Raw genomic sequence first — 12,655 nt, forward strand, 5'->3', positions numbered from 1 at the left:
GTAAATAAGTTACATTAATTCAGCCGAATTTCTTTATTCCGCTACATAAGCGTACCTATGCCACGAATCTGCAATATGTTAGCATGACGCAATCTTCAGAAATTACATTTAACTGTACGTCTGTACCTATATGAATAGTATATACAGATAAAACATTACACTGCACTAATGTCTAAACTAACATTTTATTCATATTATTTTTGTAAAACAGCTAAAAGCGTTGGTTTTCACCGATGCAGTCTGCAAATTGCGCAAACAAGAGCAATGTTACCACATAGATCAGCTGTACGATGCTAACACGTAAACACATACGGTGGCGTCGTGGCGCCTTTAAAATATGGGGTCGTTTAAATCGCCACGTTTTGCAGCTGAGTTTTTGGAATGAGAGTTTCCAGTAATATAATTTGAGAAGCTGTCACAACATTAGATTTAGAAATCGTTACAGAGATTCTGTTTACAGTAAAATAAAGGCGCATTGTGCAATCAAATAATGAAAACGATGAACTTTCGTAAACATTTCAAGCCTATTTAACACAGAATGTAAATTTGCTATAAAATTCATAATTTTGCCTGAAAAATGGTCCAAATTATTAGTTTGAACTTGAACATTTGAAACGATTTATTATGGTTATGCCTTGATACACATGATTGGTGGTGTATAGCGCCGCTGCCAGGGACGCCAAACGCAAGAACAGCTGAGAACGTCTGTCTCACTTTCTGGTGATAGATTTTAGCTATCAACTGACAACTTCTATAGCATAGGTCTTATGCTGTTACTATTATAGTAGAAAGGAGATATTAAATTTTATCATAACTGTGATTTGAACGAGGTATATACGCAATAAGCACGTAAGCATAGTATTTAGAATATTTTATATAGTATTATGGGCAATTGAACACAAAATTTAAGTTACATTTAGATGTGTGAGTTGGTATAGTGGGGTTATAACTTAAAAAACATCAGTTTTTGGCATAACTTCTTGCTTAAAAAAATCAATTTAACACAAATGAATATATATTATTTAAATATTTTCCATTTTGGTCTGTTTAATTAAAGTCCACAATGCTGATAATTAAAAAAAATATTAAACATCATAATTTTATTCCTGCTTTATTGTGTATTTATATGTTTAAGTGACACCCATTGTGTATAGTTTAAATGTTATTCTTCTCGTTCTTATTATTGTTGGAGTTTAAATACTCCGAATAGGTGGGCAGACACAAAGCATCTTTTCTTTATGGGGAAATTTGATACGCTTTCCATTGTTAGCCATAGTATGTGAGATGTATGTGTCTCTTATTAGCTGCTGAGAGTAAGAAGGAATAAAACAAGGTCATTTTTCCTGTTGTGTGTGTTGCCCCTTTAAAAACATATATTTATATAACAAGTAGACTACGTATGCTGCCCTGTGTTTGTTTGTCCTTTTTATTAACAATTTATGAAAAGGTTACTACAGTTAAGCAAAAATTAAAATAGGATATTACAGTGTGTGTTGCACCTTTAAAAATATATATTTATATAACAAGTAGACTGCGTATGTGCCGCTTTGTGTGTGTTTCAATATTGACTGTTGTATTTTAAGATAGACTGCTAAAGTAAATAGTACAAAGTCTAGTTTAGAGTTATGGTACAAAGGTGGAGTTTCCGATTTCGCAAACTATATTTTTTCCATTTTTAATTTTAGTTTATGAAAGGTGTCTACAGTTGTGGTAAACTTTTAAAAGAGTTTTAAAATAGAAAATTTCAAAGAGCAATTGTGATAGGATAAAGTTTAACGTTAACTTTTTATGTACAGAGTAGTTTCAATTTGTAAATACTTGAGTTTGTTAATATTTAAACATGCCTTCCCACCTTGGGCATGGAATGAATGTTCCTTACTTGGATCGGTCACCTAAAGCACAAACAGATTACCACACAGTGACTAATCTTCCATTTGAAATCAAACCAAAAGTTACTTTTCGATATGAAATAATGAACAGGCCCACTAGTGTTAACTTGCCATTTCTATTAAAATCAAAAGAAGCGAAAAGTCCGAGATCTTCAGTAATGGGGTTCACATCGAATGATAAAGAAATGCAGGACCAGGAATTCAAGCAAAGTGGAATCGAATACGCAAAGTTTTTAAAGGAACATGAAAGAACACTTGGACCTGTTGGGTTCCTAGATTCGAAACGGTACACGCACACTTTTAATGTAAAATCTGCTGCTTCTTCGCCAAGGACCAATATTGGGATGAAGAGTGATAAAGAACCAGCGACTGTTGTTGCGTTGACAAATCGGATCGCTGCAGATCAAAAGGAATTCGATAAAAGGATGAAAGTCATCGAGGATCATATGTGGCAGCATAAGCAGGAGGAGAGGGGATTGAAAAGAGTGGAAGGTGATGTCACAAAGAAGAAGAGGGGAGTCCTTCGGATGATGAGAGAGTTTGAGAATTCAATGAGTAAGAAGATGCTGGAGGAAGAAAAGAGGTTGAATGAATCAATCGAGCACACTAAGAAGATAAGAGCAGAGGCGGTGCATGCTAAGGAGGAAGGGAGGAAGAGAAAGATTACTAAAGCTCATTCGGATTTGCAGCAAACTAAAGATAAACTTCGGAAGAATGTTCTTCTAGTTACGGATGCAGAGCGACAATATAGAGCAAAATTAACTGAGCTTGAGCTGAGGAAAGATCAGATGCAAAAGTTGACTCGAGAGTTCGAAGATCGGCTGAAGAGGAAGGAGACGGAGAGATATAACCTTGCGAAGGAACTTTCAAACCTCGCAATCCAGATGAACATGGAATCAATGAAAGGAAGGATTGCCGATGCAGAGTTTAAGAGGCAGGATCGGGTGCAGGCTCAGAAATATATCAACGATGATAAAGCTCATCAAGCAGAGCTCGATAAAAAAATTAGGCGATCAGAGAGCGTTTATCGATCGTCAGAAAACAGACGAAGACAAGCCAGTGCGCATTTGTCTGACAGGAAAGCTCATCTTTCGGAACGGAGCCGTGAAGGAGACAGGAGGGTTACAGATAATAGGAACTTGGTAGAGGGCAACATCGCTGCCCAGAAGAAGCTACAAGAAGCAGCGGAGGCTGCGGAGTTGGATAAGAGGAAGAAGGAATATCAGAGGAACGTGCAAGCCCATGTTGTGAGGAAGCAAGTCGCGCTGAGGAAAGTTCAAACTGCGAGGCAAAAGTCGGCGCAAGAAAGGACAGAGAATTGGGAGAAAGTGTTTGATCAGAATCACCGCGAGTTCGTAAGAAAGAGGAATGATGATCTCCTCCGCACTTTTACGAGGATCGTCCAACGTGATAATGAGATTGACCATCAGCTTTATCAGAAGTGTCGGCAGCATGAGTATGGCAGGAAGAGCCAGGAGCAATCGGTGAGGAAATTGGAGGAACAGTTTGTGAAAAGTCGGGGAAAAAATGCTGGGAAGGTGAGGGAAGCGATCAAAGAAGCTGATGAGAAAGAAAACAGGCTTAAGAAGAAGTTGACTACGGCTCAAGCCCAACTTATTCAAGCTCAGAACCAACGTAGCACAGCTGAGTGGATGTTGAGAAAATACAGAGGAGCAGCAAAAGAGACGGAGTTGGTACAGAATGAGCTGATGCGGGAAAATAAACGACTCCTGAAGATCGGATCACGAACTGATACTTACCTTGAACAACAAGCAGTCCCTGCCTTGTAAATTTCCATCCTTGTTTAGGTTATTGTTGTAAATAATGTTACTGTGAGAACATAATTACCTACATAACAGTGTATATTGTTTTAACTTTCCTGCTTTATTTGCACATCCATAAAAATTAATTACCTTTTTGCGAACAATTTGCACTTATTTTTATTAAATATTTTCTCTAAAATATATGTGTGTTTTAACAAACTATTTGTACAGAAATATCTCACAAGTGGTTTGACCCACAGCCTAGGCTAGCACACGTGGTGGTAGCAAGCAGTTAATTTGATTTAAGCAGCCAGTTTGAATAAAAGTTATTTTTTGTTTGGATTACGATTTAGTTTTATAAGAATTGATTTATTGTTAAGACCTCTTACAATATTTAATTTAGAATCATATTTTTATTCTACTTTAAAATCTATCTTATTGCTTTAGTGTTACGCTAGGGTCTAAGAACATTTTAAATTTAAAATTAGTGGTAAATACTGGCCATTCTAAACTACCAACACACCACCAGTACAAGCATATGAACCATTGGATGAATGTATTGCACAACAACAAATATAAATAAATAACAAAAAAATTATTTCGGGGTAATATTAGCTGTAGCGCAACGTCGACGACATAATCTCCATATAATGGCCACTAGGAGTGCTACAACGAACAGAGATAAGGAGACGATTCCAACAACGAACCAAACATATTCAGTTTGTAAACCTAAAGAATTAATGAAAGTTTAATATAGGCCACTCAGTGATTCTAAATTCTACTGTTATTGATTAATGTGGTTAATTAACCTTGTTTGCCAATCTTAATAAAAGGAAAGACTACTAAACTTAAATCAAACAAAAAACTAAATGTGCCAACTGCCTTTTTAATCTATTGTGGTCACAAAGCGAGGAAGAAAGTCACGACCCCCAAAACCACCTGTCTGTGTCATTGTATACGAAACCATATACAAAATAAACCACTCACCAAACTCAGTTGGATCCGATTGATCCATCACCCCATAAAGTCGTGAATTTCTGCTCCAAACATCACCTAGTGGAGCAAATCTATCTCCCTCCCACACTTCTAGGATGTCTCCTCCCTGCTCTCCAGGGATTACAGAGATGGGACCAACCACTGCATCCAATTCAGCATCATTGATTGATCTCTTTCTCCTTGAGGGACATTTCATGATCCCAGATCCAGAAGAACATTCCTGGGGGGAGGAGAGGAAAAGGGTTTATATATATATACATGTATGTTAAGGTTTTATAAAAACTCTAATGATGTAGCCATCAAGGGTGCTAACATCTTTGAATCCCATTTAAATCACCCAATAATAGAAATTATATTCTTTAAGAGTGACGTCTTCAGTGAGGCACACCTGAGACTTAGGGTGTAGGTCTATTACCCAAACACCCAGGGTGCTAGACCAAACTCTGGCAGTTTATATACTAGTAACAAATAAATTGCCCCCTAATTACCTGCAGTTGTTCATTAGAACACAGAAGAAGTCTTATATGTATGAATATCGTTCGGCAGTTTGAGCTTGATGAAATGGGGAGTTGAAACGAGACACATGCTGGCACCGTTGAGTTATTTGTGCTGCCGGTGGTTACAGACATGGAAATCCCAGAACCCACTGAACAACTGAAATAGAAATAACAATAGTTTGGGCACAAACATTGCACAAAAGTTTCTACAGTTAAACCTTGGCAAAAAACAGTCTTGATTTAAAAAAAAATCAAACTAAACAAACTTTAAATCATTATTAAAAATATTGGGGCACAACAAGAGATCTCTTTTATAAAAAATTACAAAATTAGCGCTAAAATATAACTTACCCTTGGTGTATTAATTGAATGGCCGAACCAGAGTCTTGGTATCGAGAACAAGATAAATACATTTCCTTCACTGTGATGGTGGTTTGGTTGCGGATGAATGCCTGGAAGTATATGGTGTGTACCTTATGCTCACTGTCAAGTTATAACAGGAGTGTCTTTTAAACACCAGACACACATGGTGTATTCATACACCCCATGTTAACTGTTGAGTTATAACATGGGTGTCTTCTTATACACCAGACACACATGGTGTATTCATACACCTCCTGCTCACTGTCGAGTTATAACATGTGTGTCTTCTTATACACCAGACACGCATGTTGTATTCATGCACCTCCTGCTAACTGATGAGTTATAAATAATAACTCTTATACACCATACACAAACACGGCAATCTACTGTAATACACTGCAAGCCTGCTGTCGAATTATAACATGGGACAAAAGTGTAACTGCTTGAATGAAACAAAGTACTACACTAGCCAAAAACAGCTGTATATTTGAAAACAAAACCAGTATCCACAAACCTTTGTAATATTGGTTGTACTAACAGATAGATGAACCTGGTCACCAACTGTATATGCTGCTCCATCATTCAATGAATGTTGGATAGGACAAGCAGACGGGCAAGATTTAATTCGACAAATATTCACAACGGCTTCAAAGTTTCCGTACTCGGTGATGTTCTGCATGCTTACGTTTACTCTGGAACAAAATGATTGACATTAATGTAAACATAAATGTAGGATGTTAAGTCTATGGAATTCTACACTTTAAAAGAATGCCAAAATAGTAAAGTTTTTGCTAGTTTTGTCACAGTGCCCCATTGATATAAACCATAAAAGAAGAAGTTTACCACTATATAACGATAGCTGTCACTGTCAAAAACAATGGCAAGCACCATAGGCCTCAATCTTATTGTTTAAAAAAGATTAAAGGACTCTTGTATTTTGAGATCTAATGTTACAATACTAATGGCACAGCACTTTTGAATTGCAGGAAATAAAAAAAAATCTTAGTAGTAAAATAAGAACTTAACTGTATTCACACTTAACTTACACAGGTTGAAGTGACATCACCACACTGTATTCACTCGAGTAGATGCACGTGAACTGTATCACCGGTACCGGCATGTCAAAGTTACCGGATAGATGTCGGTTGATCCAGATTTTGTTGGTAAACGATACAAGGTCGGTGTTATAAGTTTGTTTTGTCCCACAGTCGTTAAATGGAAGGTTGAGTTTGAAGATGTAACTGCCGTTGACTAAAGTTCCTTGGCAGATATTGTTAGAGTCGTGTTGTTCTGATATACTGGCAGATATGTACATGTAACTGTTGCGAAGTTTGGCGTCAAATTCAAGGTAGAATTGTTGGGAAATTGAAATTTGAATTTCGTTTTTGTTGCAGTTCAAGATTGGGATAGCTGGAACAAAAATCATAAATTAACATGAAAAAAATAATCTTCGAAGAAATTAAATAAATAGGAATACAGATTGCTGTATATTTAACGGAAGTTTTATTTTACATGTGCTACCTTCATATTACATTGATCGGAAAATAATGGGATGGAAACTAAATTTGCTCGAACAGCTATGTATAAGTTTAAACATAACAAACCAAATAAAACTGGATTGTTTTAATGGAACCAATTATATCTTACATATTTGTGCTGTTAGGCCAGATCTTACCTATTGTGCAATTCTTTCCAATGAATCCATTTCCCCCACGACATATGTATCCCATCTCATGTGTTAATGATGGTATACATACACAGTCATTCTTGCAAGGTTTGGTGTAACAGACACTGGTGTTTGAATATGGAATGGGTTTGTCACACAAGGTACCGGTGTAGTCATTCGTACATTTGCATCTAAACAAACAATAATTGTGGTAAAACGCAAGTTTATATAAACAACAGTAATAACCTCATTTTATGCGTATGTATTTAAAACACCGTTTAAAAACAAACACAATTTTCAACCAATGCTCTTTTATTTACTTCATTCTTAGCGTGTTGTAATGACTGTTATTTTAACTTTTAATTTTATTTTTCTTTGCTACGTTAACTAAACTTGACCTGTGTTATAGTGATCCAAAGGGATAAAACAATTATTTATGTATTATATATTTTGTCATATAATTCTCATTGTGCTTGCTTTTCACAACGTGACCACTCCTATAATTCATTAAATATGACATCATTATGACATCACAAATACTTTAAATTCACCTGAACCCAGTCACAAGATCACTAACACATGTAGCTTCATTCTTGCATGGAAGTTGTAGGCATGAGGTTGGTTGTGGAACCGCTTCAACTGATCTTCCTGTTTTAATGCACCTTGCTGGTCCACTGGTGGTGTGGAATATATAGGTTATTATGGAACAGCTGGTTTTGCAATGCAATTATACTGGTCAATGTTAATTAAATAAGCTAGACAAGTCTAAATACATTTTTTTTATACATTTGGGCTGGCAACATATCCAGGCCCTAAAGTTTTTAAGTTTGGCTTTTCTAAAAGTTTATTGGATCAGGCAAAGCAGCATTTGTGAATTAACTTTTAACATTTCACTAAAACAGCGCCCCATCGGCCCTTTGTCATTAAAAAGGAATAAAATAAGATTCCGAAACATTTTAATTTGCATCTCTCCCTTACCTCCCAATCTTTATACATCTTTTGTGTCCTCTACACGGAGGATGACACTCCTTCTCTTTATCAGGATACCCGGAGGATTCATCTGTGTCTTGCATCTCACATCTTCTACCAAACCATCCTTCGTCACATTGACATCTGTGGAAGCACAATTGGCTAGTAAGCAGTGGTGTAGAAGTATAATGAATGCATCTTACTTGAAACCATATCGGGTATCCATACACCTTCCATTAACACAAGATTTAGATTCACAGCCTCTTGGTGCTTGCATGCATTGAGGAGCTCCTCTGTAATGTAACATGTGCTAGACAGTTTAAGATAAATAAATATCTGTAGTATAGTGTGACGTGGTAACTCTCTAACAAAAAGGTATGAAACAGAACACTCATCTTGTATTACTATTATAACCTAGCCACAAGGATAAATAAGTTATACATTCAAGTTCAACAATTACACAAATAGTTTTTATCTTTACCTTGCCCTCCTTCTTCCCCTGACACATCTGCTTGGTGGTTCACATGGTGGGTGGCACTCAGTATCTTCTTCATTGCCATTGTGGCCGTCACCATTGCCTTTGTGACCGTCGCCATTGCCTTTGTGGCCGTCGCCATTGCCTTTGTGGCCGTCGCCATTGCCATTGTGGCCGTCGCCATTGCCATTGTGGCCGTCGCCATTGCCATTGTGGCCGTCGCCATCGCCATTGTGACCATCATCATTATCTTTACTACGCTCGCAGTGATGACCAAACCATCCTTCATCACAATCGCATCTAAAATTAAATGGAAACACTGGTGGCAACAAAGCACGGATAAACACAAATATTAAATATAAACTCCAACTACATATAAGGAGGCAAATGTAATATTGTGTTGTGGATTACAGAAACTACAGATCTTAGAGATAGGAAAACAATTGTTTGAAAAATTGGGTTGCCAAACGCACCTAAGAAAAAAGTAGGACACAGTTTTAAACATAAACATATGGCTACGGGAATCAGTAATCATTTTAAATCTCATCAGTAAAATTAAATAAAGGCGTTATGTTAAAATACATGGAGGTAGAAACTACTCTACCTTGGATACAGATGAGTGAGATCACAAACTCCATGAGAAGAGCAAAGATCATTGGAGCAATCTTCCCCATCAAATATAACACAATCAGATTCACCTCTGTGGTTAAACAGGTGTATTTTAAAATAATAATTTAATTTATCGGAAACATACAGATTCAATTATATATGGGTGAGGTGTATACTATAAAATGAACAAAAAATAGAAAGAAAACATTGTCCATCATATTATTTATAATATATTCCCATATTAACAAATAATTTCCCACCTTACCCCACCCTACAAAAACAATGTCCATACCTGTCCCAACGAAAAATAGAATGAAAACAATGTCCTATCTTATCATTTACAATATATTTCCATATTAACAAATAATTTCCCATCTTACCCGACCCTACGAAAACAATGTCCTAACCTGTCCCACCCTACATGTATTATAAAACAACAACCTTTCATTAAAAACACATTTTTTTCCATCCTCGCATGGTGGGTCACAATCATGTGCGATGAGGTTTCTATTCATTTCGCAGTGATGACCAAACCAACCTTCATAGCAAACACATCTAAAAATAAAATGAAAACACATCTGAAAATAAAATGGAAACACTGAAACACATTTGAAAATAAAATGAAAACACTGAAACACATCTGAAAATAAAACAGAAACACTGAAACACATCTGAAAATAAAATGAAACAATGAAACACATCTGAAAATAAAATGCAAACATTGAAACACATCTGAAAATAAAATAGAAACACTGAAACACATCTGAAAATAAAATGGTAACACTGAACTTGGAGCTTTTCAAAAATTGTCTTTCTAAGTTAGACTGTTTGGTTTTATGTGTCAATAAACATTTACAAAAGATAAATGATGAACGAAACTCGAAACTTCATTCCCATTTTTTTTACTTTTTTACTTTCAGGTCTGCACAGTTCGGGTGTTCCATTATTCACAGTGCCACAGTGCTGGTAATAACATTTGGGGTAATGGGCTTATCCTAGCCCAAATCTTAGGGGATGCATGGCGTGTCACACAGTGGGACCTCATCCATTTGGAATCGTAATTACATTTTCAAAGTTACAAGTCAACTTACATTAATCTTACTCCTTCCACCATCAGACACTCCCCATGCTCACATCCCGGACACCCAATGTCCCGCTCAACACAATGTGCTTCACCACTGCAAGGATTGAAATGTCAGGTATAGTTTGTAGGTAAAATAATACTGATCCTATGGAGACAAGTTTTAAGAGTATTTCTGATATAGTTGCATTTATAGGTATTAGTGTACAATTTAATGAGATTTTTGAATATGAAGGACCAAAATGGTATTTTAGAGGTTTAGAGAATGGAGGTGAAGGACCATATAGATTTACACAGTTAGTTTTTCATTAGGTATATAAGCCTGTAAAAAAGAATAAATATGATAATTACACCTACTTCCGCCTTATACACTCTTCATGTGGCATGCATGGTGGTTCGCAGTCACCACATGGAGGTTCATGTTCAAGATATTCAATATTAACTTCACAGAATTCACCAGACCAACCAGGGTAACATTCACACCTGAAAAATGGGATTTATAACAACATGGCACTTACGAAGAATCCTCAAGTACGTTATAGATTAGGCTGATGGAAAAGGTTAGAGGTTGGGGGTTATTATTTGAGGGCTAGTAGTTGTAGTGATTATACGGGTTAGGGGTTGGTTGTTATGCTTAGCGGTTATTAAATAACGTAGAGAAATGAGAAATGTTTTCTAGCACCCAATTTTTTAAATATTCAACCAAATTCTCACCGAATTTCATGACCTTCTGGGAAACAGTCTCCATTATCAGAGCATAGTTCAGATGGACATTGAAAATCCTCTGGCAGGCAGATCACTGAACCACTGTGGTAAATGGGATTAGAAGCTATTAATGCATATTGTAGGATGGGGTGGGGTATTGTGGGACAGGTTTTATTTTATTTTCATGTCTTGGTTGATAGAAAAACACAGAATTTTACTTAATATATAACCAACCCAAAGATACTAAAAGGGGGTTGTTAATTGGTAAATACACGAAGTATCCCATATTACCCCACTACTATATTTGGAGAGCAAACCAAATTAAACTTACTCTGGTTCTTGTACGCACTGTTCGTTCTCTGCACACATAGCACATGAACTTCTAAACATTCTGCCTGTAATATAAATTAACAATAATATAATACGTAGCCCCCGCTCAATCACAGTGGTTAGGCACGCTCGGCTTTTACCAGAGGATATCGGAAAATCTATATATGTGGGGAACTTGTAAACGGGCACGAGGTAGAAAAATCAGAACACCTGTGTTAAAACAATTACCGTTGCCCAGCTACACCAGGATAAACAAGTGATTTATATTTAAGATTGGTTTAACAGCGTGACGCTGAGTGGGGACACCGCAATAAAGGGGTAAAAAGTATAATTAAAGTTACAACATAGCATAGATAATGAAATATAAATTAGGTTTAAAAATCTTTTGCTCACCGCTTTGCGCAACAGCTAAGCCCGAGAAAGAAAAACAAACCAAGGAAAACCTGTAAAATAAAACTTGATAAAATTCTACAAAATATCCGCTGCGTTTTTATTATGACATTCGTCTCCGTATACTTTTTAACGACTATCGTTTTGATGCCTTATTTTTCACTTCGATACAGTAGGGTGGGGGAAGATGGGACCCCTTTTTATTCTATTTTCTCGTCTTATTTGGTAGCAAACAAAAACCATTCAAAGAATTAAAAAAGTATATCCTTACGACTTCCATAGATCGTTGTTAATTGTTTAAAAAACGATCAGGATATTTGGATATTATGTGATAAAGGTGTCCCATCTTTCCCCACCCTACTATATTTTAATTAATGTGCTCATTGTTACTGAACTCGAAGATGTAAAAAATGTACAAGTTTTTGTTTAAACTTAAAACAACAGTCGTTGAAGAACTGTTGAGAAACATAAAATACAAAGTTAATTGGACTTACCATAAACAAAAACAGAACAAATCCATTTCAACTTAGGAACTTAAAACAACTGAAAAGAAACAAAAACTGCAACTTCTTCCAATGGTTTCAAACTAAACTGTGAAAACATCGTGTTGGGTCGAAACATGAAGGAAAACGAAACACGTTGATTACGACACGAATACACTTGCCCCGCAAAAGTAAGAATTCCGCTTCATTTTCTCTTCCTTGTTTCTTTATTATATTTTCCTCCTTTATCTCCTCTTTTTTTCTTTCTACTTAAAGTACGCTCCTGTATGTCGCAAGAAAACCAGTGGAACGGAGCTTGCTTCAGGATGTGTAGGTTTTGATAATGATTCGTACAGACTTAACAGTTTCTCGGAGTTTTAGCCAATTTGGTCTTGGCGCTCGCGTTCATATCAAATTTGTGCATTTATTCTTGTGTAATG

The 12,655-nt window shown here is 36.3% G+C and overlaps 2 protein-coding genes across 2 annotated transcripts; one reads left to right on the forward strand and one right to left on the reverse strand.

The window, feature by feature from the left end:
- The first annotated feature begins 147 nt into the window (after nucleotides 1–147).
- On the forward strand, nucleotides 148–3,851 carry LOC149739233 (uncharacterized). Its single transcript, XM_089875703.1, has one exon. The coding sequence runs from the start codon at nucleotides 1,841–1,843 to the stop codon at nucleotides 3,677–3,679; it is 1,839 nt and encodes a 612-aa protein (XP_089731829.1). The 5' UTR covers nucleotides 148–1,840; the 3' UTR covers nucleotides 3,680–3,851.
- Nucleotides 3,852–4,191: 340 nt separating this feature from the next.
- Nucleotides 4,192–12,385, reverse strand: LOC149739234 (uncharacterized). The gene is made up of 19 exons (XM_089875697.1): nucleotides 12,228–12,385; nucleotides 11,737–11,786; nucleotides 11,345–11,408; nucleotides 11,023–11,115; nucleotides 10,666–10,791; nucleotides 10,319–10,405; nucleotides 9,669–9,782; nucleotides 9,223–9,318; nucleotides 8,625–8,918; nucleotides 8,347–8,436; nucleotides 8,153–8,287; nucleotides 7,726–7,848; nucleotides 7,184–7,365; nucleotides 6,555–6,918; nucleotides 6,023–6,200; nucleotides 5,497–5,597; nucleotides 5,137–5,302; nucleotides 4,640–4,868; nucleotides 4,192–4,381 (listed from the first exon to the last, which is right to left on the reverse strand). The coding sequence occupies exons 1-19, from the start codon at nucleotides 12,251–12,253 to the stop codon at nucleotides 4,248–4,250; spliced, it is 2,652 nt and encodes an 883-aa protein (XP_089731823.1). The 5' UTR covers nucleotides 12,254–12,385; the 3' UTR covers nucleotides 4,192–4,247.
- Nucleotides 12,386–12,655: the final 270 nt, after the last annotated feature.

This window comes from Ciona robusta, chromosome 3 (genome assembly GCF_009617815.1).
Source record: "Ciona robusta chromosome 3, ASM961781v2".
Taxonomy (NCBI): domain Eukaryota; kingdom Metazoa; phylum Chordata; class Ascidiacea; order Phlebobranchia; family Cionidae; genus Ciona; species Ciona robusta.

Coding starts and splice junctions, on each gene's coding strand:
- LOC149739233 (XM_089875703.1), top strand. CDS start 1,841: ATGCCTTCCCACCTTGGGCATGGAATGAATGTTCCTTACTTGGATCGG.
- LOC149739234 (XM_089875697.1), bottom strand. CDS start 12,253: ATGGATTTGTTCTGTTTTTGTTTATG. Junction 8,437..8,624: donor AGGGGAAGAAGGAGGGCAAG/GTAAAGATAAAA, acceptor GTTACATTACAG/AGGAGCTCCTCAATGCATGC. Junction 4,869..5,136: donor GTTCTAATGAACAACTGCAG/GTAATTAGGGGG, acceptor TCCTCCCCCCAG/GAATGTTCTTCTGGATCTGG.